Source organism: Diplotaxodon limnothrissa, linkage group LG1 (genome assembly GCF_057381915.1).
Source record: "Diplotaxodon limnothrissa isolate DT_005_m linkage group LG1, D_limnothrissa_male_GT1.1, whole genome shotgun sequence".
NCBI classification, from domain to species: Eukaryota; Metazoa; Chordata; class Actinopteri; order Cichliformes; family Cichlidae; genus Diplotaxodon; species Diplotaxodon limnothrissa.
In genome coordinates this window covers 16,936,546-16,964,302 of record NC_140596.1, presented here as the reverse complement: position 1 = coordinate 16,964,302, position 27,757 = coordinate 16,936,546, and the positions used below count along the sequence as shown (strand labels likewise).

At 37.1% G+C, this 27,757-nt stretch overlaps 1 protein-coding gene across 2 annotated transcripts in view; it reads right to left on the bottom strand.

The window, feature by feature from the left end:
- LOC146639603 (CUB and sushi domain-containing protein 1-like) overlaps positions 1-27,757 on the bottom strand; it is a 480,470-nt gene that overhangs the window by 21,378 nt on the left and 431,335 nt on the right. For both annotated transcript variants that reach the window (XM_085353830.1, XM_085353836.1), the window contains exons 46-60: positions 26,882-27,027; positions 25,508-25,588; positions 23,011-23,124; positions 21,154-21,270; positions 18,339-18,410; positions 17,280-17,426; positions 14,157-14,345; positions 13,848-14,033; positions 13,292-13,489; positions 11,051-11,224; positions 9,903-10,076; positions 9,444-9,617; positions 8,093-8,281; positions 6,458-6,634; positions 2,138-2,323 (exon numbers count right to left, since the gene is read on the bottom strand). In XM_085353830.1, the coding sequence (XP_085209956.1) occupies positions 2,138-2,323; positions 6,458-6,634; positions 8,093-8,281; positions 9,444-9,617; positions 9,903-10,076; positions 11,051-11,224; positions 13,292-13,489; positions 13,848-14,033; positions 14,157-14,345; positions 17,280-17,426; positions 18,339-18,410; positions 21,154-21,270; positions 23,011-23,124; positions 25,508-25,588; positions 26,882-27,027 (2,324 nt within the window). The remainder of the gene's footprint in view (positions 1-2,137; positions 2,324-6,457; positions 6,635-8,092; positions 8,282-9,443; positions 9,618-9,902; positions 10,077-11,050; positions 11,225-13,291; positions 13,490-13,847; positions 14,034-14,156; positions 14,346-17,279; positions 17,427-18,338; positions 18,411-21,153; positions 21,271-23,010; positions 23,125-25,507; positions 25,589-26,881; positions 27,028-27,757) is intronic.

The window sequence follows — 27,757 nt, the reverse complement described above, 5'->3', positions numbered from 1 at the left end:
TTCTAAGGTGTTTGTGTGTGTCTGTACGACTGACTTGATATTTACGTCAGTTTTTCAACATATGCAAGCAAGTCAAGACTTACAAGAGGTTAAAATTAGAGACTTTCTGCAGTTTCTCAACCACACACTTTCCACAACAGCTTTGCATAATTTCAGTTTAGAGCTCTGTGTCTTAAAGTTTCAGCCACCTGTATTATTTTAAACACATACAGTCTAAAGATAATGATTTCCAACAGGAAGAAAAAAAAACCCACAGCAATTTAGCAGCTAAATTTACAGATAACAGTAAGTACGCTTTGTCCTATTGTTAGTATACCGGTGACTTTTTGTGTCACAGGCACATAAACAAGCACTGATACATTGTGACTCCCTCTTCCTCGACCTAGCAACTCAAATTGGTACGAGAATAAATCGTCTATCCAATTGAATTTAAAATTTGCATCAGACTACAGTGTAGACCATGTCTGCTTTACTCGGCCTGAATATCTGTGGTGAAAATTGGCAAGGCTACACAGGCAGCAGCTAATGGTTCCAGTGTCTCTACAGTTATAGGGGGACCCACTTTAATTTTCCCTGGATTCCCATGGGTTCAAAGAGTGTCTTTGGAAACTGCTGTTGTCGACTATAGAATGCCGTTTATTAACACAGTGCTGTCAAAGATCCAACTTATTTACGAGTGACACACTTCAATCCTTTGCATCTAAGCATGAACACAAACAAACAAACTTGAGTCTTCATATTTTAAATTCAACAATCGTCTTACATTATGCGTCTCTGGTGTTACATCTCTGAATTTTGAGAACATATTAAAATGACCACTTATGGACAAACAACGTTGTTAATGATTTATTGTTGCGTTCTTGCTGCAGAATTTTAGACCGCAGTGAGGAACTGAAAAATCAGCAGAGGAATTACACTCACTCAATAGCCTATATAATGTTTATTTAAAAATGAATGGCTTTATGTAGGATCAAAATATGTACACATACTGTAGTAAAATTCACACTGCTACACAAACTCTGAAACACGCTGTTTTTTTCTTTCCTGTCTCTTTAAGCTGTCCTCCCAAATGGCCCAGCCTACTCTAATAGGTCAATCACAATGTGGCAAAGGAATGTTGGTTGTGTATCCTAATTATGTGATTACAGATATAACTCTGTAAGTGTCAGCTGGTAACACAAAAACCCAGGATGCAACTATGTGTGAACCAGAACCAGACCAAGAACATAGAGAGGATCCTGCAGAGGTCAATAATTCATTTTGCATTATTATACCCCAAACCGCAATTATCATTTACTTTTTAACATATGCACAAGTACGGAGTGCCAAGCAAGCAAATGAAAAATGGCAGACTGCGAGGCAGCTGCTCATTAATATTCAACGCAATAAAAGAAGCGGAAAACCCAAGAAGTGTAATATCAGCATTTGTAACATTAAACCTCTATATTTAACTCTATCTGTATCACATATGGGCAAAGTATGGTGGACCATCTCAGTCTGGCCAACATATTACAGTAAAGAAAATGAAGTAAAATGAGTCAAAAAGAAGTTTTTACGAAAACCCAAAGACTCAATAAATATGTGTAATATCAATTATCAATTATTATGGGCTCTTCACTCTTACTTTATCTAAATCACTATGACTCTCACAAAAAAGAAAATACTTAGGATAAAGATCTAAATGATTAAATCCATATATCACGCAGACTTTATAAGCAAATCTTGTTTGGTTCCTTTTATATCCGGGTATATTTTTAAGGCAATGTTTTATAGAATCTAGTCTGAGGCCCAAAGGTAACCTCAAAAGAGACAAAGACGACTTGCCATCAAAGTGTATGTTTTCAAAACAGACAGTTCAGCATGTTGTCACATTTAAATTTCTTGTATAAAGCAAGCAGCAGCCTTTTAAAGGCTCTATATAAATAGAATACAGATAAGAAGACCCCATAAATATCTATCTCGAGTCAAGTAGATAGTACTGCTTCGATTTTCAGCACTATGACAGAAAATAACTAAATAAATAAAAAGTTCTATATGCTGTTTAAAGTGTAAGCTGCAGTTTACGTTTCACTCAAGTTCAAGTGCCAAACTTTCACCTAACATGAGGAATATAAATGGTCATTTTGACACTTCCCACCTTGACAGACAGGCTGTGTACCACTCCAGGTGCCATTATGAAGGCAGGTCCTCTCGGCTGACCCAATCAGGTTATATCCTGCCTCGCAGCTAAAGCGCAAAAGGCTCTTGGTTTTAAATTCCTCTCCTCCTATACGGGCACCATGAGGAGGGATCCCTGGGTCTCCACAGATTCCAGCACTCACACCTACAGCAAGAAAGCAAGCATAAAGTTAATGTACCAAACTCAACAATGCTCTTAAAAACCAAATGAGTCCCCCACCCCCCAACATAATCCTGGACTGCTGCGACACAAACATAGAAACACATCAAAGCACATCAATTTGCACAGTGGATCCAAATACACTTGCTGCAGTCATGTCCATTAGTTCTAATAGGTTTTAGTGAATTTGTGCAACTAAATGGGAAAATGCTAGATCAGGAGGTCGTCTCTCACTGGTATCGTTATGCTAAAAATACACGCAAGCATTCATGCTAGAGGTCAACTACATCAACTAAACACCATATGCACTGGAGAAATTGCAATGACACAATTTGCCTGCTTACCCTTTTCATATACAGTAACTCACACATAGATGCACATACTCAGACATGCAAACTTTGTAGAACTGTACTTTGCATTTAGGCTATACCAAATTGTTCTAGCATTAAAAGCACTGAGCGTGTTACAATTTTAGCAGCTTAAATTCCATCGGTAGGGATTTGTGAGTTTAACAGGGTACAGCGCCAAATGCAGTGTCTTGCATCTCAATGAGTTCTTCAGCTGCAGGATGTATTCTGCCCTGCTGAGTGCTCTGTTTTGAGGCCAGCAGAGTAAGCTTATTGCATTTCAGCTGTTGAGACTGTTGATGCTGAGTTTAGAAATGATCGGTTGTAGTGTTGTGGGATCTGTGTAACCCCAGTGTAGAGGAATGCTTACAACCTGAGAAGTGAACAAGGACTCTGCCACCTCTCTATTCCTGCCTGTTTCTAACATGTGCAGTTCAAGCCAGGAAATATGCCCTGTAGTATAAAGTGTGCTCAGTTTCCAGCATGTAAGAGATCACCGTGTCTCTGTGTTTGTGATAAATTGCAGAGGTAACAAAAATGACATAAAATACTTTGTCACGATAATTTACACAAGCAAAACTGTCAAATGGTGGCATAGTCATAAATTTGTAATGCAATAAAAAGCATATAAAAACTGAAAAAAGTTTTTTTTAACAGCTTGAAAATGTTCAAATAATTTCTCCCTTCATCTTTTTTTGTAGAACAAATGGGAGGACATGTGCGATGAAGGGCAGCGTGGTCATGGGGTGGTTAGTTCTCAGTAAGCTGGAAGGTAGGTAATTATAATCAACGATATAAACAGCTTGCTGCAATTTGTCACTTATTAAATTGATTAACTGATTTAAAATTATGGCGTCGCTTCTGGTATGTTATCCATGTCTGGAACTGTGGAAAGTGGAAAATCGAATCTAGAGATAAATATTCATAGAGCACAAGGACTAACTTTCGATCATAATATGACGTTTCTTAGGTGACTGTCTACCACTGTCATTTCCTCAATACAGTACATCACAGTCTCTGATCTAAAATCAAAAAACAATACGGTGAAGAATTGAGTGGTTCTGAAACACACAAGGAGCCTGTCCGTCAGTCAGAGATACCTGTCAGTTCCAGTTAATACTTCACAGTATATTATGCTGAGGCAAAACAAAGATGTCTTAGTGCTGACTTGCCTGTGGGGTATGGCTCACTGTTTTTGTTCTAGATGGGGTGTTGCTGTTTTTTTAATAGCTCAATCTTTTGTTCTCAAAAAACACTTGTTTCATTCTTCAATTCCCTGAAATTCTACTGTTTTTACCTTTAATCAGTGAGTCTTTGCTATTCTGTAGCCTTTACTGGTACTGTTTACCATCTGACAAGATCTCTGCATAGTATGTATACACTAGCAGTTAAAAGTTTGGACACACTTTCTCATTTTATGTTTTTTCTTCATTTCTACTACTTTCTACATTGTAGATACATATTGAAGACATCAAATATATGAAACAAGATATATAGAATTATGTAGCAAAGAAATTTTTTTATAAATAACTCTAAATATGTTGTATATTTTAGATTCCTGAAAGTAGGGACCCTTTGTTAACAGTGCTGCAAACCCCTGGCCTTCTATCAATGAGCTTTATGATGTAGTCGCATGAAATGGTTTCACTTTACAGGTGTGCGTTGTCAGGATTCATTTGTGGAATTTTTTTGCCTTCTTAATGGGGTTGGGACCATAAGCTGTGTTATGCAGGTTGGTACACAGATGACAGCCCTATTTGACAACTGTTAGAATTTATATTATTGCAAGAACCAATCAACAAGTAAATAGAAACGACAGGCCGTCAGTACTTTAAGAACTGAAGGTCAGTCAGTCCGGAATATTGCTAAAACTAACAACTGCTACAATGAAACTGGCTCACGTAAGGACTGCCCCAGGAAAGCAAGACCAAGAGTCACCTCTGCTGCTGAGGATAAATTAACCTGAGTCACCAGCCTCAGAAACTGCAAGTTAACAGCACCTCGGATTAGAGCCCAGATATGGACATTACACTAGTGGAAATCTGTGCTTTGGTCTGATGATTGCAAATTTGAGATCTTTGGTTCCACCTGCTGTGTCTTTGTGCGAGACAGAAAAGTTGGTCAGATGGTCTCTACATGCATGGTTCTCACTGTGAAACATAGAGGAGGTGTGATTGTGTGGGGTTGCTTTGTTGGTGACACTGTTGGGGATTTATTAAAAACTGAAGACACACTGAACCATCATGGCTACCACAGCATCCTGCAGCAACACGCCATCCCATCCGGTTTGCGTTTAGTTGGACCATCATTTATTTTTCAACAGGGCTATCTGACCAAGAAGGAGAGTGATGGAGTGCTGCGCTAGATGGCCTGGCCAGCACTCCGTCACCTGACCTTAACCCAATCGAGATGGTTTGGGATGAGATGGACCGCAGAGTTAAGGCAAAAGAGCCAGCAAGTGCTCAGCATCTCTGGGAACTTCTTCAAGACTGTTGGAAAACCATTTCAGGTGACGACCTCATGAAGCTCATCGAGAGAATGCCAAGAGTTTGCAAAGCAGTAATCAAAGCAAAGGGTGGCTATTTTGAAGAATGTAAAATATAAAATGTGTTTTATATGTGTTTATTCATAGTTTTGATGCCTTCAGTGAAAATCTAAAATGTACATAGTCATGAAAATAAAGAAAACCCATTAAATCCCATTAAATGTCCAAACTTGACTGGTAGTGTACATGCAAGCAAACTCTAGAAATGATCATATAATGATGGTGACAGTATGTAGTGGCTCCAAAGTCAGCATGAACCTTTTTGTCTTTGAGACCACCGAATAAGGCGTAGTCAAACAAAACAGTTTTTCTCAGAGCTCAGGGTACAGTAAAGATATAGATACAAATAAACAAATACAAAGAACAGTAAGTAATTTTATCAGATTAGATGGTAAATTCTGTGTGTGTGTGTGTGCAGATAATCTTGTGGTCTTCAGTCCAGGTAGTGCTGGTCTCCAGCAGCTCCTTCGCATACATTACATTCTGCTTATGGTTTGGAACATGATATTAGATACCATGCCCGTAAGAGCGCTGTCATCATTTGTAGAACCAATGAAGACAAACATCTAAGACTTTCCAAATTTAAATTGTTGAATAATAATCTTATTGTCTGTAATGACGTCAAATATCTTGGACATCTTATTATAGCTCAAATACCAGAAGAGTTCTTTTTAGAGCATACTGTACATCTCTGCATACTTCATACTTGTGGACAAACTATAGGAACTATAGGAAGGTGAGTCTACATAAACCTCATGTAGCCTATACTAATGCCCTGAGCTTATCACTGAAGATACAAAGGTGGCTCAACACCAGCAGGGGCTGGTACAATTGTCTCTTTGTGGGAAGGTGATCTGAGTGTATTTTTTCTTTGTTTTTGTTGATGTGTTTTACATGAGTCTGGAATAAAGGTTGATTGATTGGCACAAATTGCACACTGGTGTTGTGAGCAGGAGCGCTTGCCATTCTGTAATATTTTATATTATCAATTGTGTTCTGCAAAGCCTTATTAAAAAGGCATTTCTGGATACAGATTTCCTTGTTGAAAGCCTCAGTGTAGATGTGGTACATTTGCCTTACGTGTAAAAACAGGCACAGACTTATCGTGTGCTTTGAGTGCGAATATGTATGACAGCAACAGTGAATCATTCAACTTAGCCCTAATCCTGCACAAAATGTAAATCGTGTCTATTAGACATGCAGGTATATCAACTACTTTGACTTTACCAGTGCAGTAGGGTGGTGCTCCACTCCATGTACCATCTTCCTGACAGTGGCGAGTAGCATTGCCCACAAGCACTCCACCAGGTAGACAAGAGTACTGCAGTACTGAACCATATGTCCAACTGTTGGTCCCAGATACTACTACATTAGGGGGTACACCAGGGTCACCACAGGAAATAGCTACAGAGACAGCAAGAGATTGAAAGAGATAAAGAAGGGTTTAGTGTGTGAGTGTTTGTGTATGTCTCTGAATGTGTGTTTGAGTGTGGATGCGTCCAACTATAGATTACAGATACTATTGCTTCAGGTTGTGCAGCTGGGTCACTGCAGAGACAGCAAACAGGAGAGTGTTTTCAGCAAAACAGGGGTGGGATTAATGCAAGCCCTTGTTGTTTTTGTGTGTGCGTGCTTGTGTCAAAATACACAAACAGGGACTGCAAAAAGAAAGAAGTGTAGACATTAAATGTAGCATGAGACAGAGGCGCTAGCTGGTCAACCAAGGTGAACTGGAAGACAACCAAGGATGTTTTGGTTGTGTGATATGCACCTTAACCAATACAAGACAACGTATTATGACTTTGCAACTGTACAATAAAACATATGCACATAAATAATTAAACCTGCCTTGCTTACACCACATTGTAGCATACGGGCATGCAAGTAAAGCTTATTGAGTTTAACTGAATTGCCTGAGAGAGGGAGAGAAAACCAATAACTCATCTGAAATTAAATTCACTTCAGCCAGACAACACTGAAAGCATCTCTGCTTTTCTTCTATGTAGAAAACTAGAAAAAAATCATTCCAAAGCATTTAAGCAACAGACGCCCAATTTTTTTCTTCAGCTTCGGAGAAATCTATGTTTTACAAAGCACAAGTTTCTGGAGGACACTGATATGGAACTGCTCTCGATTTTCTATTGCTGCCAAATGACTTGTCCTCCGATATCTCTCCTCACCCCCAAATTGTATTACTCCATCCTCTCCTTGCCCCTCTGTCATCACCCCTTTCCCCCCAATTTTCCGATAAGACCTTGTTTTGCGAATGCAACGCTCGATGCACAGACGCCAAGTGCTTCACCGGTGTCTGCCCCTTCCTTCCTCTCTGTCTGATTTCTCATCTCTACACCTCTGTTCCTGTGTCTTTATTCTAAGCTTTTGTTCACCTTCTGTTCCCCTCTTCATCTGTGAATCTGCTTCCTTCTCACTATCACTCTCTAGTTTAATCTCTTTGTTTCTATCAGCAATGGTAGCTTTCTAACAAGACCACCTATAGCCTTATGAGACACATTCCAACTTTCTTTTTCTGTAAACACACATGGACACAAATCATACTCAAACCTTTACGACTCTTTCTTTCATACCCTTTTCTTTTATGATTACTTTCTTCCCATTTTCTTTCTTGAACCCTCTCGTTTGCTCTCACTCTTTCATCCACTCCTCCTTATCCTACTCTCAAAGGCTCTTCAGGCTATTTCAATCCTCAAATGCCTATTCCAGAAAACAAAAAAAAGAGCTACCTGCTTGTGACTACTTTTTTGAAGGCATGTTCTTATAAAAAAAATCCCAAAACTCACACACACAACAGGAAAGACATGTAGCCAAATATTTCCCCGACTACCTTCACTTGTTCACCCATACCTAGGCAACGAGGGATTGGCCGGTCCCACAGTCCATTATGCTGACATGTAAGGAGTGCAGAACCCAAAAGGTAGAAGCCTCGTTTGCAGTGGATTGATACAGTCACACCATAGCTGAAGACTTCTGGGTAACGAAGGCCGGATTGGCGCACGCCATTCTCCACATGACCGGGGTCAGAACAGTTCACCACTGTACGAGAGAGCAGAAGAGCCATTTAAAAGTATTTACAAAGTTTTTACAATGTAAGCATATATAAAGGTGATGGCTATATATCTTGGGAGCTTTGTGGGGTTGAGTACTGAATACTCAATTACCATTTAACAAAGTTACAATTTCATATCATGCATGCTGCTCTGCTCTGGTCTTCTTTAAACTGCTCTTTTGTCATACCCTGCTCTGTTTTTTGAAGCATTTTGTTCCCTATTCCCTCCTCCTGTCCCTTGTACTTTTTCTCTCTGGGTAGATGCCAGTTCAATAAGAGTGGAGTTTGATTTTCCCCATGTCGCAGGGGAGACTGACATTCACTCAAATTCAAGTCCATGGGGGAGACGCCTATGTGTGTTTGTGTGTGTGTGTGTGTGTGTTTGGCACCCTATGGGAACAAAGAAAGTTTCAGTCTTATAATTGACAGCTGCTGCTGTGAGGTAAAAAGAGGGAGGGAGAGCAGGATAAGACAGAAAATGTGGGGGAGATGGAGAAAGCAAGCAGGCAAGCGAGGATGAATCGCTTCAGTGGGAAACCCATGTGAGCAACTACGTTATATCGATCTGCTCTCATGACTTTGCAAAATGCTTGTGTGTGTGCGTGCTTGAGTATATCATAACTGTTACACTACCAGGGGTCTAGAGAGTTTTGTACTGTAATGACCGTGCATGGTTAGCAGAGGAAAAGAGCATGTCTCTGGACATGTACCCAGCTGTGTTTGCGCACGAATGAATTTATTAGTTTATTTGGAGATACACTGATTGTGTCTGAATTCATCTTGCAGATAAGATTTTGTTGTGTTCTCTCTTTTACTAGCAGCAGACTCGGTTCCAAAAGCAATTTCATTTACATAATGTGGGTAGAAGCAAATTCAGTCAACACATGCTGAACATACCACAGCAATCCACAATTTAAAGGAAAGTCTGTTTTTTTACAATACAACCTAGGGATCATTTTTGTCATTGAGGCCTTTTCTTTTATTTGGTTATGATTTTACTCAACAGATGTCGATAGCATCATGTTGGCTCCTCACACAGATTCTATGATTTTAAAAGTGAAAAAAATAAAATAAATAAATAAATAAAGCATTACAAGGATGTGCATGTGCATGAGTTGCTAGCTCTGTGTTAATGAATGTGGACGAGACCTTTGCAGACTGGTAAGGGGCTGCTCCACTGTCCGTTAAGTCGGCACTGAGCCCGAGCATTTCCACTTAGGACGTAACCTCTGTTGCAGGTGAAGTTGACCACATCATTGAGATTAAATTCGGTGCCATTGGTCCGCCCATTGGCTGGGTTGCCTGGGTGACCACAAGTTATTGCTGAGAGAGAAAGAGTGGAGAGAAATGTGATGAGAAACTTGAGGTTCGGAATAAGTATTGTGGTTCTCCCTCTTGATATTGTGTGATATTTCCAACTTTTTTTTAATGTTGGTGCACAGACATATTCACTGAAAAAAAAAAAAGTAAACTCTAAAAGAATAAATTGTGTGATGCCTCTGAAGAGATTCTTTATATAACAATATAGGTTTTAGCTTTTCATATTTGACAAAAGCAGCAAACAATCTTTAACTTCAAACCACGATGTTGTTGGTATTGTGAACTTACGGACACAGACAGGTGTTGTTCCAGACCACCGATGGTCTTGTTGGCAGATTCTGACTGATGTGCCAATTAGGCGATATCCTAACATGCACTGGTATACAACTGTGTCACGGTAACTAGATCCATCCCCGCTAATGTGGCCGTTGACTATAGGATCTGGAGAGTCACAGTGACCAGCTGGGAGAAGCAAAGTGACAGAAATTAATACAGCACAATGAAACGCATCTTTAACTCACTCACACATCACTGAAGCTGGTTTTGTGTGCTGAGCCCTGATTTTAAACACATTCTGGCTCATTGTGCCAGCAGTCACTGTGGACTGCCAAATTATATGTAGGAGCTTAGATGCTTAAACTTTCAAATGTCTGTCTTTGCAAATCACCTTCAAAGACTTTAGTTCTAAACTTGGAGCAATTACAGATGAACAAAAGTCTCTTAAAAACAGTCCTTTAAACATTTTTTTTTTCATGCACTACATCTGCCTGGGGTTACTTAAAGCTTCAGCACATAAAAAGCAAGACTCCAGTGAGCTGAGGTGTAAAGAGATTCTGAATTGTATTTGACACTATTTCATCTGTTAACAGATGTGTTTCAAAGTCGATCCCTTTTTCTTGATGTTTGTGTATCTAATGGTAAATGGTAAATAGTCCACCCAGTTCTGAACGGTCACTTGGTTATTGCCAAAGGTTAAAAGTTAAAAATAACCAGCCTTTCTAAAATTGTTACAATTATTTCTAATTTTAAGAGATAGTATTATTATTGTCTTTTTAGGTCAGCAAATATCATCTCTATCAATAAATGACAAATACTGTTATATTTTGCCATCAATATCTCAAAAGAATATGAGGGTGGATGTGAAATTTGCAGGTGAAACATGAATATTAACAATGCGCTACCTTATCAAAGTTGTACATATAGGCTCTCCGTGTTCATTACATTGACTTAGGTGATCTATTCCATGGTGTTAGTGAGGTACTAATCAGGTTGGATTTTTCTCATTAATGTAATATGAGATGAGTCAATGCTTTGATTTTACTTTAACAGCTTGCTACATTTCTTTTCCAATGAATCAAATTGTTATTTTTTGTGCCAAAGGGACTTAGGATAAACCACAACATCTTGAACATCTTATCACATTCAATGAACATTACCTAGACACCTGGTCTCTACACCACTCCACAGCCCATTAGCGCCACACTCCCTCACGTGGGATCCCACCAGAGTGTAGCCATGGTTACACATAAAGATCGCAGTTGCTCCGAATGTGGTCAACGTCCCCAGTTTGGTACCAAAAGGTGGGGAAGGAAGTTCCCCGCAGGAGATAACTAAATAATGAAATAAATGTGTCATTACAAAGTAACAAATTACACATTACATAACATCGTGGTGCAAATGATACTTTTCCATCTTTTACAAAATCTGCAAATAAAGTGGTCTGTGTCGTCAAGCCTTCATCATGATTGGTCAGTTAAATGAAGCATTACAAGACTACCATCCTAAACTTAAACATGGTACATTTTTGTTTTCCAACACAATATCTATCTGAATTTATTTCCTTCAGAAGATTTAAGCTAATTCTGTCTTAATATCCTGGGAGACACAGCTTTAAAGTCACTGGCTAATTTAAACAGACACTTCTGTTACATTGCCAAATCCCTTGAAACTGCTGCAATGATAGGTAGGTCAGCTCAAACACTACCAAGAGAAATTAACGAAAACGTATCCAAATAAAGTCTTTAAACCACTGGCTTAATGTAAAATACATTTCAAATTTTAATCATTTTTTTAAACTTCTCCAGTGTACACATTTCACTTTTCCATTGGCATATCATATATTATGCAACAGTATGAAATTCTGTAGCCTACTAGAAAGTTGTCAAAGTCCCAATGTTCTGTCACAGCCTCTCTTTATGAAACAAGCAGCAAAGACGTATTGCATAGTAAGACTGTATTTGTATAGACAGTATTTCACTACTATCGGCATATACCCCACATTTAGGAAGTATAGACTGCATTCTGTTTGAAAGAGACACAGTCCCTAGACAATGTGCAGTAGTTAACATCCTCAGGCGTTTCGAAACACATACACCCCTGGTAACTAATTTCCAAAAAAGTAGAAGAAATAGATAAAACCTCACGCACAACCACACATAAAGCAGCTCCCTCTCAAATATACCAATGACAGAGGATTAAGCACATGCATGCTTGCCCCTCAAAGCAGGTGAAAAGCACAGTTGTTGTTGTTTTTTTTAAACTAAACTTGGCAATTATGCTAGGAAAGTAGCTTTCTTTAATTCTTCCAAGTCTCCCCTCATTTCTTTATATCTTGCTAGGAAAATTGGAAACAGGTGCACTGATTAGAAATCATACCTGAACTACAGAACATATAGCAAAAACATTTATGCCATTTAAAAGGTCTTGAAAGTCAATATTTTGTATGATCACCTTTATTTTTTTACAGTCTGAAATCTCTTAGGCAAATTTCTTATCGTTTCTTTAAATAGTCTTTAGAAATGGTTTTCCAGGCTTCTTGAAGGATAATCAATTTTCACTGCCTTTTGTTCAGTTCTCTGTCAAGATGATCTCACACTGCTTCAGTAATTTTGAGGTTAGCTGACCTTTCCTGACCAAGGTGAACAAAAGCCCATTCCTCTGAAAATGGTCAGATACAAGGGGTGGACTGAAAATGGGAAAAAAAAGGCAGCCGATTTCAAAAGAAAAACTTTGAAAACTTTCAGAAAGTGTGGATAACTATTGCTCATGGCTGCTTTAAAAAATTACATGAAAGTCAAACTCCTTGGAAGAAAAGATAAAAAAAATGATGGGCAGATTTTTGTAAATGTCTCTTGTTCCGGTTTTATTTTGATAGCCCTTGTCAAGTGTGCGGCCCATTCCCATTCCCTCGTTACTCCCTCGTGTATTTAACCCCTGTTTTTCTTTGCCCCTTGTCGTGTCGTAACCTCGTCCCTGCTGTGTGTTTCCCTCATGTGCCTGTTTAGATCCTAGCTTCTCAGTTCCAGGGTTTGTTTTCTTGTGATCCAGCTTACATTCTAGTTTTCCAGAGTTTCAGTCCTTAATTACTATGTTGAGGGCTTTTGTTTGTTTTCCGTGAGTTTTTGTTATGGTGGATTTCCCAGCAATAAAGCTGCCATTTTCAGTTAACCTCCCGTGTTGTGAGTCCTGCGTTTGGGTCCTACATCCTGCCTGCCACACAGCTGAACCGTGACAGTTTTATGTATGATCTGACTGAATAATGTTCAGTATAATTCTACTAGAGGAAATTTAGAAGGTGCACCAAATACTAATTTTATTATCATGCACTTAAGTGAGGGCATCAGCTGATTATGAGCTAAGACAGTCATAATAGTGTCTTTGTGTGTATCAGTACTTACTCTTACAGGTAGCTGGGGCATCTGACCCCTCCCAAGTTCGGTTGGCAAGGCACCGAAGAGTCCGATGCCCCGCACCTAAATAGTACCCAGTTGAGCACTCCAGCATCACCACAGAACCAAACTCTCCCAGCCTACCAGAAATTAGGCGGTAGAGCATGTGACCTGAGAGGACGTCGTCAATGCTGGGGCAGTGGACCGCTGGACAAAAAATTAATGAAATGATACAGTTATATAAAATGTAACTGAACGGCAGGTGACTTTTAATTCTTAATTAAAATCTCTGATAATGTACTATTTGTATAAATTATAATTGTATAAATTAAAATGTATTACTTATTTATAATTCTAAACAAACTCCAAATTAATTATTGATTTAGTGGACAAAAGTTTTTTTTGAAAAATAAATGATGTGTGAGTCATCTTCTCAAAATGCATCCTGGACACTGAGAAGAGAGCTTCCAGCGAGAGGCTCTAGCTTTTTCTAGATATACCAGTGCTTACTTTTTTGTCAACTAAGACATTTACCCATCCTTATAATAAAGTTAGAAATACGTACGTAGACATCTGGAGACTGAGGCAGCATTGCTCCAGCTGCCATCCTCCAAACACATGGCATTCATCGGAACACCTGGGTCAAGGTGGTAACCATGGTTACACTGATAGGTGACCTGGCTCCCAACAGTATACTGGTAAGCATGGAAGCTGCCGTTTCCCGGTGACGGAGGTATGCCGCATGAGACAGCTACCACATAACAAAAAGAAAAGTGTTGCAGGAGGAATCCTTTACAACTGCAATTTTTTAATCCTTTTTACCTTTGTTCTTTATCACTAAGAAGACTGAGAAATAATTGGTTTAAAATTTTACCTTGACAAAAAGGCGGTGGGGTATCCCACTGGAAAAGCCCATTGGAGTCGAGCTTGCAGGTGGCATTGCTTGAGCCCACCAGCCTGTGACCACGATTACAAAAGTACTGAAGTCTGCTACCTGGGCGAAGTTTGGTTCGGTTGACCACACCGCCATTCAGTGGAGGATCATTAATGCTACAGTAAGCAGCTGGAGGCAGAGAAACAAAGAGTTCTCAGCGGATAGCTTAATCGACAGTCAAATTGTACAAATAATTTGATTTCCTAAGCTAAAAATAACAAACTGGCATGACAGTTTAAGAGTTTAAGAGAGTCTGAAAACTTGGTGACATTAATTGTAACACTCCAGGCAATCTGAAGAAAACAAAAATCATAAACTAGAAGAAGATATTGCACTTATTATAGTGCAGTGTTTTGTCATCTTAGAGCAGAGTGCGAGTGTGGTAGAGCATGAATAACACTCTAAACAGTAGCTAGAACACGGCACTCAAGGGCCGCTTGGCTCTCACTTCTCTGTCTGATGTGGTCACTGCTTCACCTGATCTTGGCTCTCCTCCCTCTTGGCTTCACATTAGTGGAATGACATTCCCACTCTGATCAGGACAACAGAGTCTGTAAATCTTTCTTTCCTAGAAGTGTCATATGTCATCTGTTCCCTTTTATTCACCATTTCAGATCTTATCATCCTATCATAGCATTTCTCTGTAACATAATCATTATTCATTTAGGGTCCTCCTTTATATCTCAGTGTGTATAATTTCAATAAAGGGACACAGGCTCCATTCGGATAATATTTTATCTCAAGACCAGCACATCAGAGTATCAGTTGTTGTTTATTACTGAAGATCTCTGGAAGTTTTAGTCACAGGAAAGTTTAAAGGGTACTTCATATGATTTTCCTTTCCTTTTTTCTGTCATAGTTCCCATCAGACAATATAATGTTTGAATTGCGCATATATAAGTAAGCAGTAATAACCAGCATAGTCAGTAGAGGAAGAGTTTTTATCTTCAAACACAGGGTCATGAACCACGGAGAGACAAAAATCTATCTACAAAGTGTCAGTTCTGCTATTATTTATTTTACCAAATAGTCATCAGCTAATGAGATGCCAATAAACACAATTCTACCAAAGGTTGAGCAAATATTCCTGTGGAAGCCCAATAATATTGAGGCTTTGTGGTCAGTATCTTTTTTTGTTGTTCTCTGTTATACTCTGCCATTAAAACAGAGCTTTCTAACAGGTGACACCATCTTTTACCCTAATGTATCTACAAGCTGACTTTAAATCCAACTCTTGCCCAAGCAAATAGCTTCACCAAACCTTTAACTGCCAATTAATAGGCCAACTAACACCGATAACCTTACTGTCTTGACAAGTGGGTTTATCTAAATGCCAAATCCTTCTGAGAAGTCCAGCAATCATCCCTGCTTATTGTATCCAGCTCCATGAGTTTACTCATAACTACAATTTTTTAAACCATTCTGACGAAGGCTGCTCTTGTCCAAGTACAGAGCAGAGAGTCCTTGACTTGGTCTTGGTCTATATCAACACTGAAATCTATTCTTACGCCTTCTTATGTGTCTACAATAATTCCATTTGTCTGTCGAATTTTCCAGAGCTTTCATTTAGACTTATTTTAACTGCTTCCACCTTGATGTTGTTATTGTGTTTTACTCTAGTGTTTATACCATTCCTCTAACATTAACTGCATTGCATATTGAGACTTTAGCTCCATTTGTAGTAGTTTTAGCTGATGAATACGTCACCTTAATTGTTTATTTGAAAAATTGGAATGGCTCTGCTCTCACATGTGCTGTGAAGACATGCTGAGACATATATTATTTATCCTACTACCACTGCTGACAACTTCTTTAAAGTTTACTAACTACCATACTTGTTTACAGCCTGAACAGAATGCTCCCTTTATGCATTAAGGCAAAAACAACAAAGTAGAGAGAGCGCGAGAGAGAAAGATGGGTCAAGAATTTCCAAGTGAATCTTAACAAGTGAAACTATTAAATATATATAAAAGTGATCCCAGCTTTCAGGATGGTCCGATGATAAATAGATGCCATACAATTAATAAAAATGATGGAGGGTTAATTTCACAGCCAAACAATACACTGGGTCCACAAAGAATAATAAGAAAAAAGCATAACAGTGATTATTGCAGCTTACTCCATCTGCCAACACACATTTACAGTATATACTTCTGAGGATCCTCACAGGTATAATACATTTCCTGCCCCCTAGCCATAAGCATGCCAGCATGTCAAAGAAGAAGACATTTCTAAACATATATTTATGATACAAACTGTACTATAGATATGTTCAGTTTCAATTTAAAGCTCCAGATCATTAATAATGTATAGTAAGTGAAAAATCCCACCCATCATTTTTTTGTTTTCTTTAGAGATGCTGTTGTCGATGCAATAAGACACCACGGGGAAAGACAATTCTGTTACTTAAGGCTGTTTTGCAGATATAACCCAAAGACTAAAATATATCACATTTATTTTTTTCCCTTCAGTACACAGAGCCAGGAAACAGGCCTTGTGACTTACTCCTTCTAAACCCAAATAGGATTAGTGTCACTATAAATTATTTTTTCTATGACTAAGATTGGGGGATTGTCTTTAACGAATTCTTAACAAGTTAAAATGATTAAGTGGTGAACTAGCTTACAACCCAAATCTAAAAAAGCCAACACAACCTCACAGTTTTGGCAAGCCACTACAGATTTAATTCGCTCAATCTGACAAATTAACAAATTAGAGTTACTAATTCTCTTTTGTTCATAAGTAGCATGATGCATTCAAAAATAATGTTTTCTAAATAATCATTGCTCACCCACCTACAACCGTGATGAATTACTTTCATTATTAAGAAAAGCATTAGGGATGGTTATTCACTAAAGGAGAACAGAGCAGCTAATTTAGTAGTCAAAAACAGTTTTAACACAGGGGGTCACACAGACTTCTAGGTACTGTTTTTAAAAGCAGAATAAGAGAGCAGCCCCTTCCAGAAAACTCACATTGGAAACTGGGCATACATCTAACGCACAAGGACATTCTATTTCAATCAAATAATAATATCAATAATTCAGAAGATACCAGATGTACCTGAGTACCGTATCTTGAATCCTCTCTTGTTGGTTGCGTGGTCAGTGGACCATCGTAGATAGAGTTGGTTTGTCTTTGATGTGAAGTTCAGTTGAGAGGAATGGTTACCACTTAGCGCAACAAGCAGTGGGCTTTGTCCGGAAGATCCTAATGAAACAAGTAATTTAGTTCAGAGCCATGTACAATAAGTGATTGATTTTTATAGACGTGCCTGTTTAGACAATACGCTATTTTGTCATTTAAGTATCTGTTGCAAAGAAACGTAGCGATGATAGTAGGAAAAATGTGATAAAGTTAAACTTAGTTAAACTTAGATACGAGTCTCCATGCATATCTCCAGATGAAAAATAGCCTAAAGTAAAGCGGCAATGAAATTTCTTAGATGTGAGGTACACACAATTACCAAGTTCAAGAAGTGACTTGCTACCTCCAGATTACTTGAACGGTGTCTGCGTTTGATTTTGTTTATAAAAGACACTTTTAAATACTATAGTAGCTGAACAGCATTCTCCAAATAGTCTACTGTTCAGTAATGCTTCAATAGATTAGAAAACAACCCGGTCACTGATGCTTCCTCTGTGATGTCATTAATCTCAGAAATATCAGAGGGAGCTTACATTTGTTTTGACCACGCAAGATTAATAGAGAGAGAGAACTTGCGTGCAAATGTGTTAACCCATTTAGAGATCCAGTAAAATATGCATTTAAAAAATGTGTTTGGGTAGCTTGTTATAATGTTTATTGGTATAAAAATGAACATTTTTAACTGTCACTAGTCAAATTATTCTAATATAGCTTCATAAAGTTCTTAATATACACTGCACCAAAAGCCACAAAATTATACACAGAGCGCACTATCTACTCTGTACACAAATTTCCTGCTCCATAACCTACTTGGAAGTCCTGTGGGGTAAATTCCTAACACCCCAAATGAGAATTAAGTATTATGTATCTTATTAACGGAACTGTTGGTATTTTGAACAAGAAAACATAAATTAAAGCTGGATCTGAGTATGCGTGTGTGTGAAGATGTAACAAATGTAGGAAAGGATTGTTTACCATCAAAAATCTCCAGTTCATCAAACTGCTTCTCGCTGTGGAACATCTCCACATAGATATTGATGGTGTAACCTGAGGGGGGGGAAGCAATCATTTACTGCCAAGTGCAAATGTACTGTAACATGCAACACATAGTGTATAGCAAATGCACAAACACATGCAGAGCCGTATGCAAATGTATGCATATTTAGGCTGAAAGACCAAATGCAGACACAGAGGTCTATCAGGTTCAAGAATAAAGCAGGTTAAGGTTAACCCAGCAAAAAAAAGAATACCTTATATCGAGAATTCATAAAAAAGAGAACAATAGAAACTGAAATGAAGTATAAAACTTACAAAAATAAATTAACTAATATAATGAGATCCTGTAAAAGAGAGTATTACATTAAAAGGTTAGAACACAATAAAGATAACACAAGAGATATATGGAATGTATTAAACAGAATAATCAAAAATGAATCAAGGAATAATGATTACCCTGGGTACTTTATAGAAGGGACAAGAAGTATTAATAACATGGAGGAGATAGTAAATGGCTTTAATGAATTCTTCGTAAACATAGGGCCAAAACTGGCAGAAGAAATAAAGGTTGATGGAATAGAAAGGGACACTGGTGAAAATATTGAAAGGAATAGTAGCTCAATGTTTTTAAGAGCAGTGGAAGAGAAAGAGATTTATGACATGGTTAGAGGACTTAAGAACAAAACCAGTACAGACTGGAATGATATTGATATGGTAATGGTAAAGACAGTTATTGATGGTATCGTAAAACCATTAAAATATATATTCAACTTGTCGTTTCAAAAAGGAGTTTTTCCACAAAAAATGAAAGTTGCTAAAGTTATTCCCATTTACAAAACCGGTGAAAGACATCATTTTACAAACTATAGACCAGTGTCAATACTCTCCCAGTTCTCTAAGATACTGGAAAAACTCTTCATAAAAAGATTTGACAGTTTTGTGGAAAAATATGAATTAATGACAGATAGTCAGTATGGGTTCAGAAACAACAGATCAACAGCTTTGGCACTGATAGATTTAATGGAAAAGATAACGGAATGTATGGATAATAAGAGGTATGCGCTCGGAGTTTTCTTAGATCTAAAGAAGGCGTTTGATACTGTTAATCATGAAATTCTATTAAAAAAACTGGAAAAGTACGGGTTTAGGGGAGTGGTTTTGGAATGGTTAAAAAGCTATGTAGGGAATAGGCAACAATATGTACAAATAAATGAATATAAATCTAATTTGATGGATATAGCTTGTGGAGTACCTCAAGGTTCAGTACTGGGTCCAAAAATGTTTATTATGTACTTAAATGATATCTGCAGAGTATCGGAGATTTTAAAGTTTGTAATATTTGCAGATGACACAAATATACTGTGTGCAGGTGGGGAATTGCCACAGGTTTTGGAAATGATCACACAGGAATTAACGATATTAAAGAAGTGGTTTGATATAAATAAATTATCATTGAATCTCGATAAAACCAAATTTATGTTGTTTGGAAACCAAAAGAAAAACATCGAAGTAGAAATATGTGTTGACAATGTATATTTAGAAAGAGTAAATGAAATAAAATTTCTTGGGGTGATCATTGACCACAAGCTCTGTTGGAAGCCACACATTACTTATGTTCGGGGGAAATTGGCACGGGGCATTGCCGTCCTGGGAAAAGCAAAGCATATGTTGGATCAGAAAGCACTGCACATTTTATACTGTGCTTTACTACTGCCATATATGAGCTACTGTGTAGAGGTCTGGGGAAACACATACAAAAGTAACACACAAACAATAACTATAATACAAAAAAGGGCCATTAGATTAATAAATAATGTAGGGTACAGGGACCATACAAATGCACTCTTTGTCAAAATGCAAGCTATTAAATTCCAAGACTTGGTGAAGCTTAAAACAGCGCAAATAATGTATAAAGTCAGAAATAAATTGCTTCCCAAAGAAATCTGTAAATTGTTCATAGAAAGAGAAGGTGGGTATAACTTAAGAGGGAAATGGAATTTAAAAATACAAAGTGCTAGAACAACTTTAAGAACAATGTCTATCTCAATTGCAGGAGTTAAATTATGGAACAGTCTAACAGAAGAAATAAAAGACAGTCAAAACATAAAACAGTTTAAAGTAAAATATAAAAACCTAATTTTAAATAAGTATAAGAATGAAGAAAACGGGGTTAACCCAGGATGGTAATGTTGCTGGTAATGGTGTTGCGGTTCTTTTTTGGTTGTTTTTTTTGTTTTTTTGTTTTGTTTTGGTTTGTTGTTTTTCCATAACTTGTGTATCTGCAAATATACACATTCTGTATTTTTCATATGAAAGAAACTATACTGTGGTGGGGCTTGCTAATTTCTTGTTTTTGATTTATGTATGTTATGTTTTGTTTTACTTCATATGTTTATATGTTTCATATGTTGTTTGTTTAATTTAAGACAAAAAAAAATTCAATGAATGAGAGGTAAAACTTGAGGGGGTAGGGACAAATAAGTAAATACTTCAGCCTACTCCTTTTCAAACAAATAATGGAATGATATTTTGTAATGATTGTGAAGGCACATGTTTGAAATGTTTGAAATAAAAATGAACTGAACTGAACTGAACTGAAGTAAATAACACGCAGCTTGAGTGTCATTTCACTCAAGCTGTGTGTTAAATTTCAAATTTTTGTCCTCGCTGTAAAGAGATCAGTCTCTTTGGTTGCATCTAAATGCAGATGGTAAGTCTTCAGTCACAAGATTATTCCAACACACATGTGTAACCCCATAGACAGACAGACAGACAGACAGGATACACACTGTACCTGGAATCATGCGCAGCAACCAGGAGCATGTCTGGCTGTTTGGATAATTGCTAGGAAACCCAGGGCTCAGTATCACACCCGAGGATGAAAACCGTTCCTCATTGGCTGGGCACTGGGCTGAAGGGGTTACCAAAAAGCCAGTTAAAGCAATCAAAAATGTAAAAAGAATTAAGAATAATAAATACAGCCTTGATTCTTGCTTTAGATGTGTGGTAGTCACGTAACAGTTTAAAATGTCAGCATATGTGAAACCTAACGGCCGCATGCCCACTGATTCATCCTTTAAAAATGGTCCATTTATTAGTCTTGAGCAAAATAACTGCAGAACTCTTTCAATCTTTCTGTATGTTGTTTGTTTCCTTAACAGGATTAAACACAAAAGGAGCGCTAGATCCTCTAAGAGAGATTTTTATTAGGATTCCTGTTATAAGAATACTGCTTTCTTTTCTTTTTTTTATATAGAGGAAAAGGAGTTTCACATGATGGAGGAAAGCCATGTGTTTCTTTAACACTCGGCTATAGAAGGAAAGAAACTCATTTTCTCAAATAATAAAAATCAATATTTTTTTGTGTGTCTCATAGAATTACCAGTTGTCTTAGCAGATCTGAACATGTAACATTTTTTTTTGAGGAATCTTTACTCACAAAACCAACATGCCAACAATGAACTACTGTGTTACGGAATTATTATGCCCATTGTTGGAATATATGAGAAACTGGCTAAAATAAAAAGCCGCTACATACTTTTTAGCTAATTTTCAGTTTCAATGCACAATCCTAAGACTCTCCTAGAGAGACTGACGGCATTAGAGTCAGTGTGGTTCAACTACAGCCTAACCATTAACATTTGAATACTTAAAATTTAAGTAACTTTGCCACAATGCTTCATATCAGTTTGATTTTTCGAAAAGTTGTATTACTGTGAGACTGTTTTTCAATTAGTGATATCCTGCATTAACCTACATGAAACATGACAACTCTCTGAGAATGATGCTGAGCTTCTTTTATGCAGCTGGGTTATATGTTTTGACTCCAAATGTAATAATTACACAACAATAATTAAAGTTTTGGAGATGTGACTGGAGAAGCAACATGTCTTTTATGGAAGAGATATATTTTAGAAGCATAGAGATAGCAAGAGATACTAAGTTGCTCATTCTGATTCTTAACATACTTATACAATGCCAGTGGAAATATTTCTGCTACTGCTAGCAGTAGTAGTAGTAGTACTAGTACATAAAATAGTGGGATAAATATAAGCAGTAATTAATTTTACACTTTTAAATAGGACTCATTTTCAAAACCATGACTCATTTTCAAGACTACGAAATAAAGGAAGCCACAACTGCCTTTAAACATCCATATAGGTTTAGTATTCACATGGGGTACCACTTAGAGCAGCTGCAGGATACATCCTGTGGCTGTGGATAGAAATTTGTCAACAAAAGTGGGAGCCTAGAAAATGTGGGTGTTGACTAGGCAGGAATGATCTTGCAAAAAGACAGTTGAAGTTGAATAATGGAAAGCCAGGATCTGTCAATTCTGGAGCTTGTGGCGAATTACATGTCAGGATATCTCAGCTTTTGCTGTATTGATTTTGACTTCTTATTTTAATCTGTCCCTTGTCAGTGCACAGTAAATTCTCTTCCATAGGCAAAAAAAACCCAACAACAGTAACGTCTGGTTTGCTTTGTTTTTGACAGTTCCTAAAATGTGCAGAAAGCGAAGAACTACCAACCATTTTAAAAACGTATACGGTATTCTGTTTACCATATACATGCTAACCTAAGAGAAACCAACTATACACTGAAGATAATAACATATTAGGATAGATCATTTCTGTAAAATATGCCTTACCTTGACATGTTGGGGGCGGGGTTTCAAAGAGCAAATGAGAGTTGAGTTTACACATAAGCTCTGCCTTTCCAAGCAGCGTGTATCCAGGTAAACAGCGATACTTCACAATATCACCTAAAATTGGAAAATTATATTATATAACATACATATATATCATTATAAATTCTGTTAATTTATTACACGAGGCAGGCAAAGAAAAGAAAACTTTGACCATAAAATTTCAACTGATAGGTTCACAACTGTTTTTAAGAAACAACATTATTTGTAACCCCAATCTAAAGGATAATAATAAGTACATAAAAGACTATATTAAATACTCTAAACAGACGCAATCGACTACTAATACAGATGACACACTGACTTTCTACAAATCTTTAAAATAATTGCCAAGTCGCAATGTATCTCTATGTATATCCCTTCAAAGAAGAGCTTCTTATTTTGTTATTACTAAAATGACTAATGTTGGAAGTCTAGTCGAAAATCGCCTTTTCCTGAAATGAGTACATATTTGCATCAAATGAAGAGTGAAGATTTTATGCCCTCCCGTTTCACTGGATTTCAAGAGAAGAGGATCGCTTTACAGAAAATAAGGAGTGATGAGAGAAGGAACAACAATTTCCACAATCAACAGCCCTCTAAATGGAGCGTATTACATTAAGGCTTGAAAGAGTCTATCTTTATGAACTTTGGGAAAAAACTCTGACATTTTATGATTTGTATTTTTTAAGAAGCAAGCACCAGATTAATGTTGCTTCTTTTGCCTTCCAAAGAAAAACAAGAAAGGTTTTCCATCTTAAAGTGTTGTAAATCTACCGGGTGATGTAATGCATGCTTCGCACTTCCAGGAGACGTATAGTGCCTCACAGCATAAGACCAATTTAAAACAGAATAAACAAGCACATTATTTTCTTGAGAATGTTCAACAATTCTGGAATTTGGTAGCACATCAATAACAAAGCTAGTGCTCTCTAAGGAAATTCACTCTGGCAGGTTTTGTGAATGTAAAATTCACCTGCAGTCAAACAGTCTGAGAGGTTTAATATTTGTGCATATAATTACGCCAAACAAGCCCAAATTGGCTTCACTTGTGGTGGGCTCAGGTTTGGCACTTTTTTCATGTTGCTCTATACGGAGGAGGTATGAAGTATGACTATTATCACTGTTTCTTTTTTCTTTTCTTTTTTTAAATTACAGCCCTGTTGATCTAAAAGGTCACCATAAGCAAGCTGCTTTTCACAAATCACACACACAAAACAGGGCTGAGAGAAAAGAAAAAACTTGACAAGCAATCATTTATACCAAAATGCATGTTTATGAAAAGATTGATAGTAGTACATATAACAGGGTCCCGCCTAAAACACTATCATTTCTATGAAACATGGGGGGAAAAAGTTTGTTTATTTACATAGGCCTGGAAAATTGCATATAAAATCAAGAGGCCTTTGTAAATAGCTTTATCCAAACCATGACCAGGTGTTTGCCTAAAAAAGTGACCTCCTTTTGTTACCTGACAGAAATGCCATTTCAGTGCAGATAAATGTCCAGTCAGCAAACAACATATACACTGGCTAGTCGTTTTGTCTAAGCATGAGGGCAGATTCTTGCCCACGTCCAACAAGGCTTTATGTGTGAGGTGGTCTACATTTTACATGACATTTGTGTGGTGGGAATATTCAAGTCTGCAGGTGCTTTGCCTGCTCTGGAACTGGCATTGACAAGTCATGACCAAGGAGAAGTCGCACTCCACTCTTCAAAGATATGCTACACCCTCTGGTTTGCATCTTCGACTCATACTACACCATGATGGATCTGAAGGATTGCTGGCTTAGATAAACTTTGTTTCACATTCCCCTGACCTCAACCCTATTGAACAGTTATGGCAAGCATCCCACAAGAAGTCCTTTGAACCAGGGGCTATCCAGTGAGACTGTCTTTCTAATACACTACATGGCAATTGCAACAGCTTTAAAATATTGTGTACAAAATAATTTTCTTTGCAAATGTGTCACTATTATTTTTATAATATTTGCTTCTAAGACACCGATACATAGAGGTACACTGAATGGATTTTATGAACAAGTGCCTCTGTACCACTAATAAAGCAAAAGAAAAAAAATACCGTGACAGACAAGCATGGGCCTGCTATATTTAGATAATGCATTTGCAAAGTAATGTGGCAGATTAATGAAGTAATCAATCAGCAGAATAATGACCTACTACAAGCCTGATCAGGTAGTTTTTCATTTTGATCTTATGATGTACCACATTAGATAAGGCTGATGATCCTTTTTAATTCTGAAGAATGTAACAAACGATATAATTAAAAAAATCGTGCTAAATTAAGCAAATTTGTCATGCATGAATGCAGGTTCAGCCGACTTGTTATCAATAAAAGAGTTTTGCAGGTTAATCTGTTATAGTTGTTGTGTTTTTTGCAAATTTTAGCCAACATTTTTTCCCCGTATCAAAACCAATGATTATTAATCATGTCTATTACCTATTTGGAAATCCTCATCTTCATAGATCATCTCTGCATTCTCCACAACAGGGGGAGGAGGGCATTTCTTAAGACGGTACGCTAAAGAGAAGAGATGAAAAAAGGGGTTAACGTACTCACTATTGAGGAGTTGTCTTAAACACATTTACCTGGTGCAATATTACGAAAATCATGTTATTTTTCTCTTACTGTAGATCACTGCAGCACCTTTCCTTACACTTTCACCCCTCTCTAAAAATTAGACCTTGCCTATAAAAGGTAATAGGTAAGAATAATAGGTAAGAAAACCTTATAATTTACCAGTATATGTTTAGTTTCTGTCAGCAAGATTACCAAGCTCAATTTCAAAAAGCTTGGCAGAGCATTAAAGCTCCATGTAAGGGAATTCTAATTTGGATGCATATCTAGATCACTTTCTTAAAAAACCCTAGAATAGAGCATATGATGAAAAGAAATATAAGCAATTAGCCCGACTCTCAAATCTTCATAATCCAGAGTTCCAGAACACTCTTGGATTCAAGTGTGATTATCATCCAAACATATTTGGATCAATTTTTTTTTACTTTTGCCTTTGTACTCTACCACTGTGGATTTTACATTGAACAATCAAGATGTCAATGACTTGCAGATGTTCAGCTTTAATTTGGGTTAAGTAAAGTACCACGGGCCACAACTTATTTTACAGTCAAATTACCTGTAATGCTATAAAATAACTGCCTTTATAACTGCCTGGATAGGACTTGTTTTTATAAACTCCCCTGACAAAATGAAGATAGTATATGAATATATTTTTCCTTAGAACAAACTCTTAGATTTAGTTATAGGGTATTTGACTAAAATAAGTGCACTTTGCTCAGAGGCTGGTCACATTTCACCAAAATGAAACTAGGGTTTCAAATGTCTTCCATATGTCTATCAATTTTTTAATCTACTATTCCAACTAGGGTCAAAGGGGACTATTCCATCAGATAATGGCTGAGAGGCAGGGTTCACCATGCACAGGTCACTCATTAATCATGGCTAGCAAACTGACAGAAAACCATTTATGCTCATATGCATACCTACAGTCAATTTAGAATCACCCATTGCCTAACATGCATATCTTTGAACTGTTGGAGGAAAAGAAGAACCCACAGTTATGCCTTTGTTGAAGTAAAAACATAACATGAGATAGTAAACTAACACTATTTAAAAAATAATAATAATAGTAAGAAGTAATAGAAACTAATGAAAAAGAGTCAAATAAAGATGGCCCGGTAGTTGTTTAATCTTGAAAGGCCTATGACTTAATGTTACGAAGCTATTCACTGTTAATTCTAAGACTACAAGAAAATGTAGATAACATGTAGAAATAAGCCATTTGCTTTAAATTACCATGGAAGTTCAGAATGAAGAAGCCTCCAGTTGAAAAGTCTGAATGAAAGCGAATCAGGACCTTCGGGCTAGTACTGTAGGCTGTCTCTAGTGCAGTGTTACCACTGAAAACTCCCAGCTGAGGACTGGATGTATCTGGGCCGTCCCTAAATAGAAAGAGAGCAACAGTTGATGGGAAAGCTCAAGACATGGATACATTAAAAACTATTGACCGGCAAGAAGAGGAACCAAGTGTCACATTGCACATGCTGAAAGGTAACACAGTTTGAACTATGGTGAATTAGTTTCACTCCTTGTATTAATGATTCTTAATATAGCGCATGTGAAGTTCATATTCTGTTCAAAATTTGTTGTTACAAAATCACATTTTTAGATGATTAGTAGTAGTAGGTAGTTTAGTTGTTTATTTTGTATTCAGCTGCTAGAGCACTGACATGCCTGCAAAAATTGATCCACACCTCATCTCAATATATATTTTTATAAATGTAGAATTACCTACAAAAGTACATTTAAGATAAGATAAGATAAGATAGAACTTTATTAATCCCTCGGGCGGGTTCCTCTGGGAAATTCGGTTTCCAAAAAGCACAGCACCGACAGAAGTTAGTTATATATACATATATATATACATATATATACATATACATATATATACATATATACATACATATATACATATATACACATATATACATATATACACATATACACATATATACATACATATACATATATATATACATATATACACATATACACATATATACACATATATACATATATACATACATATACATACATATACATATATACACATATATATATACACATATATATACACACATATATATACATACACATACATATATATACATA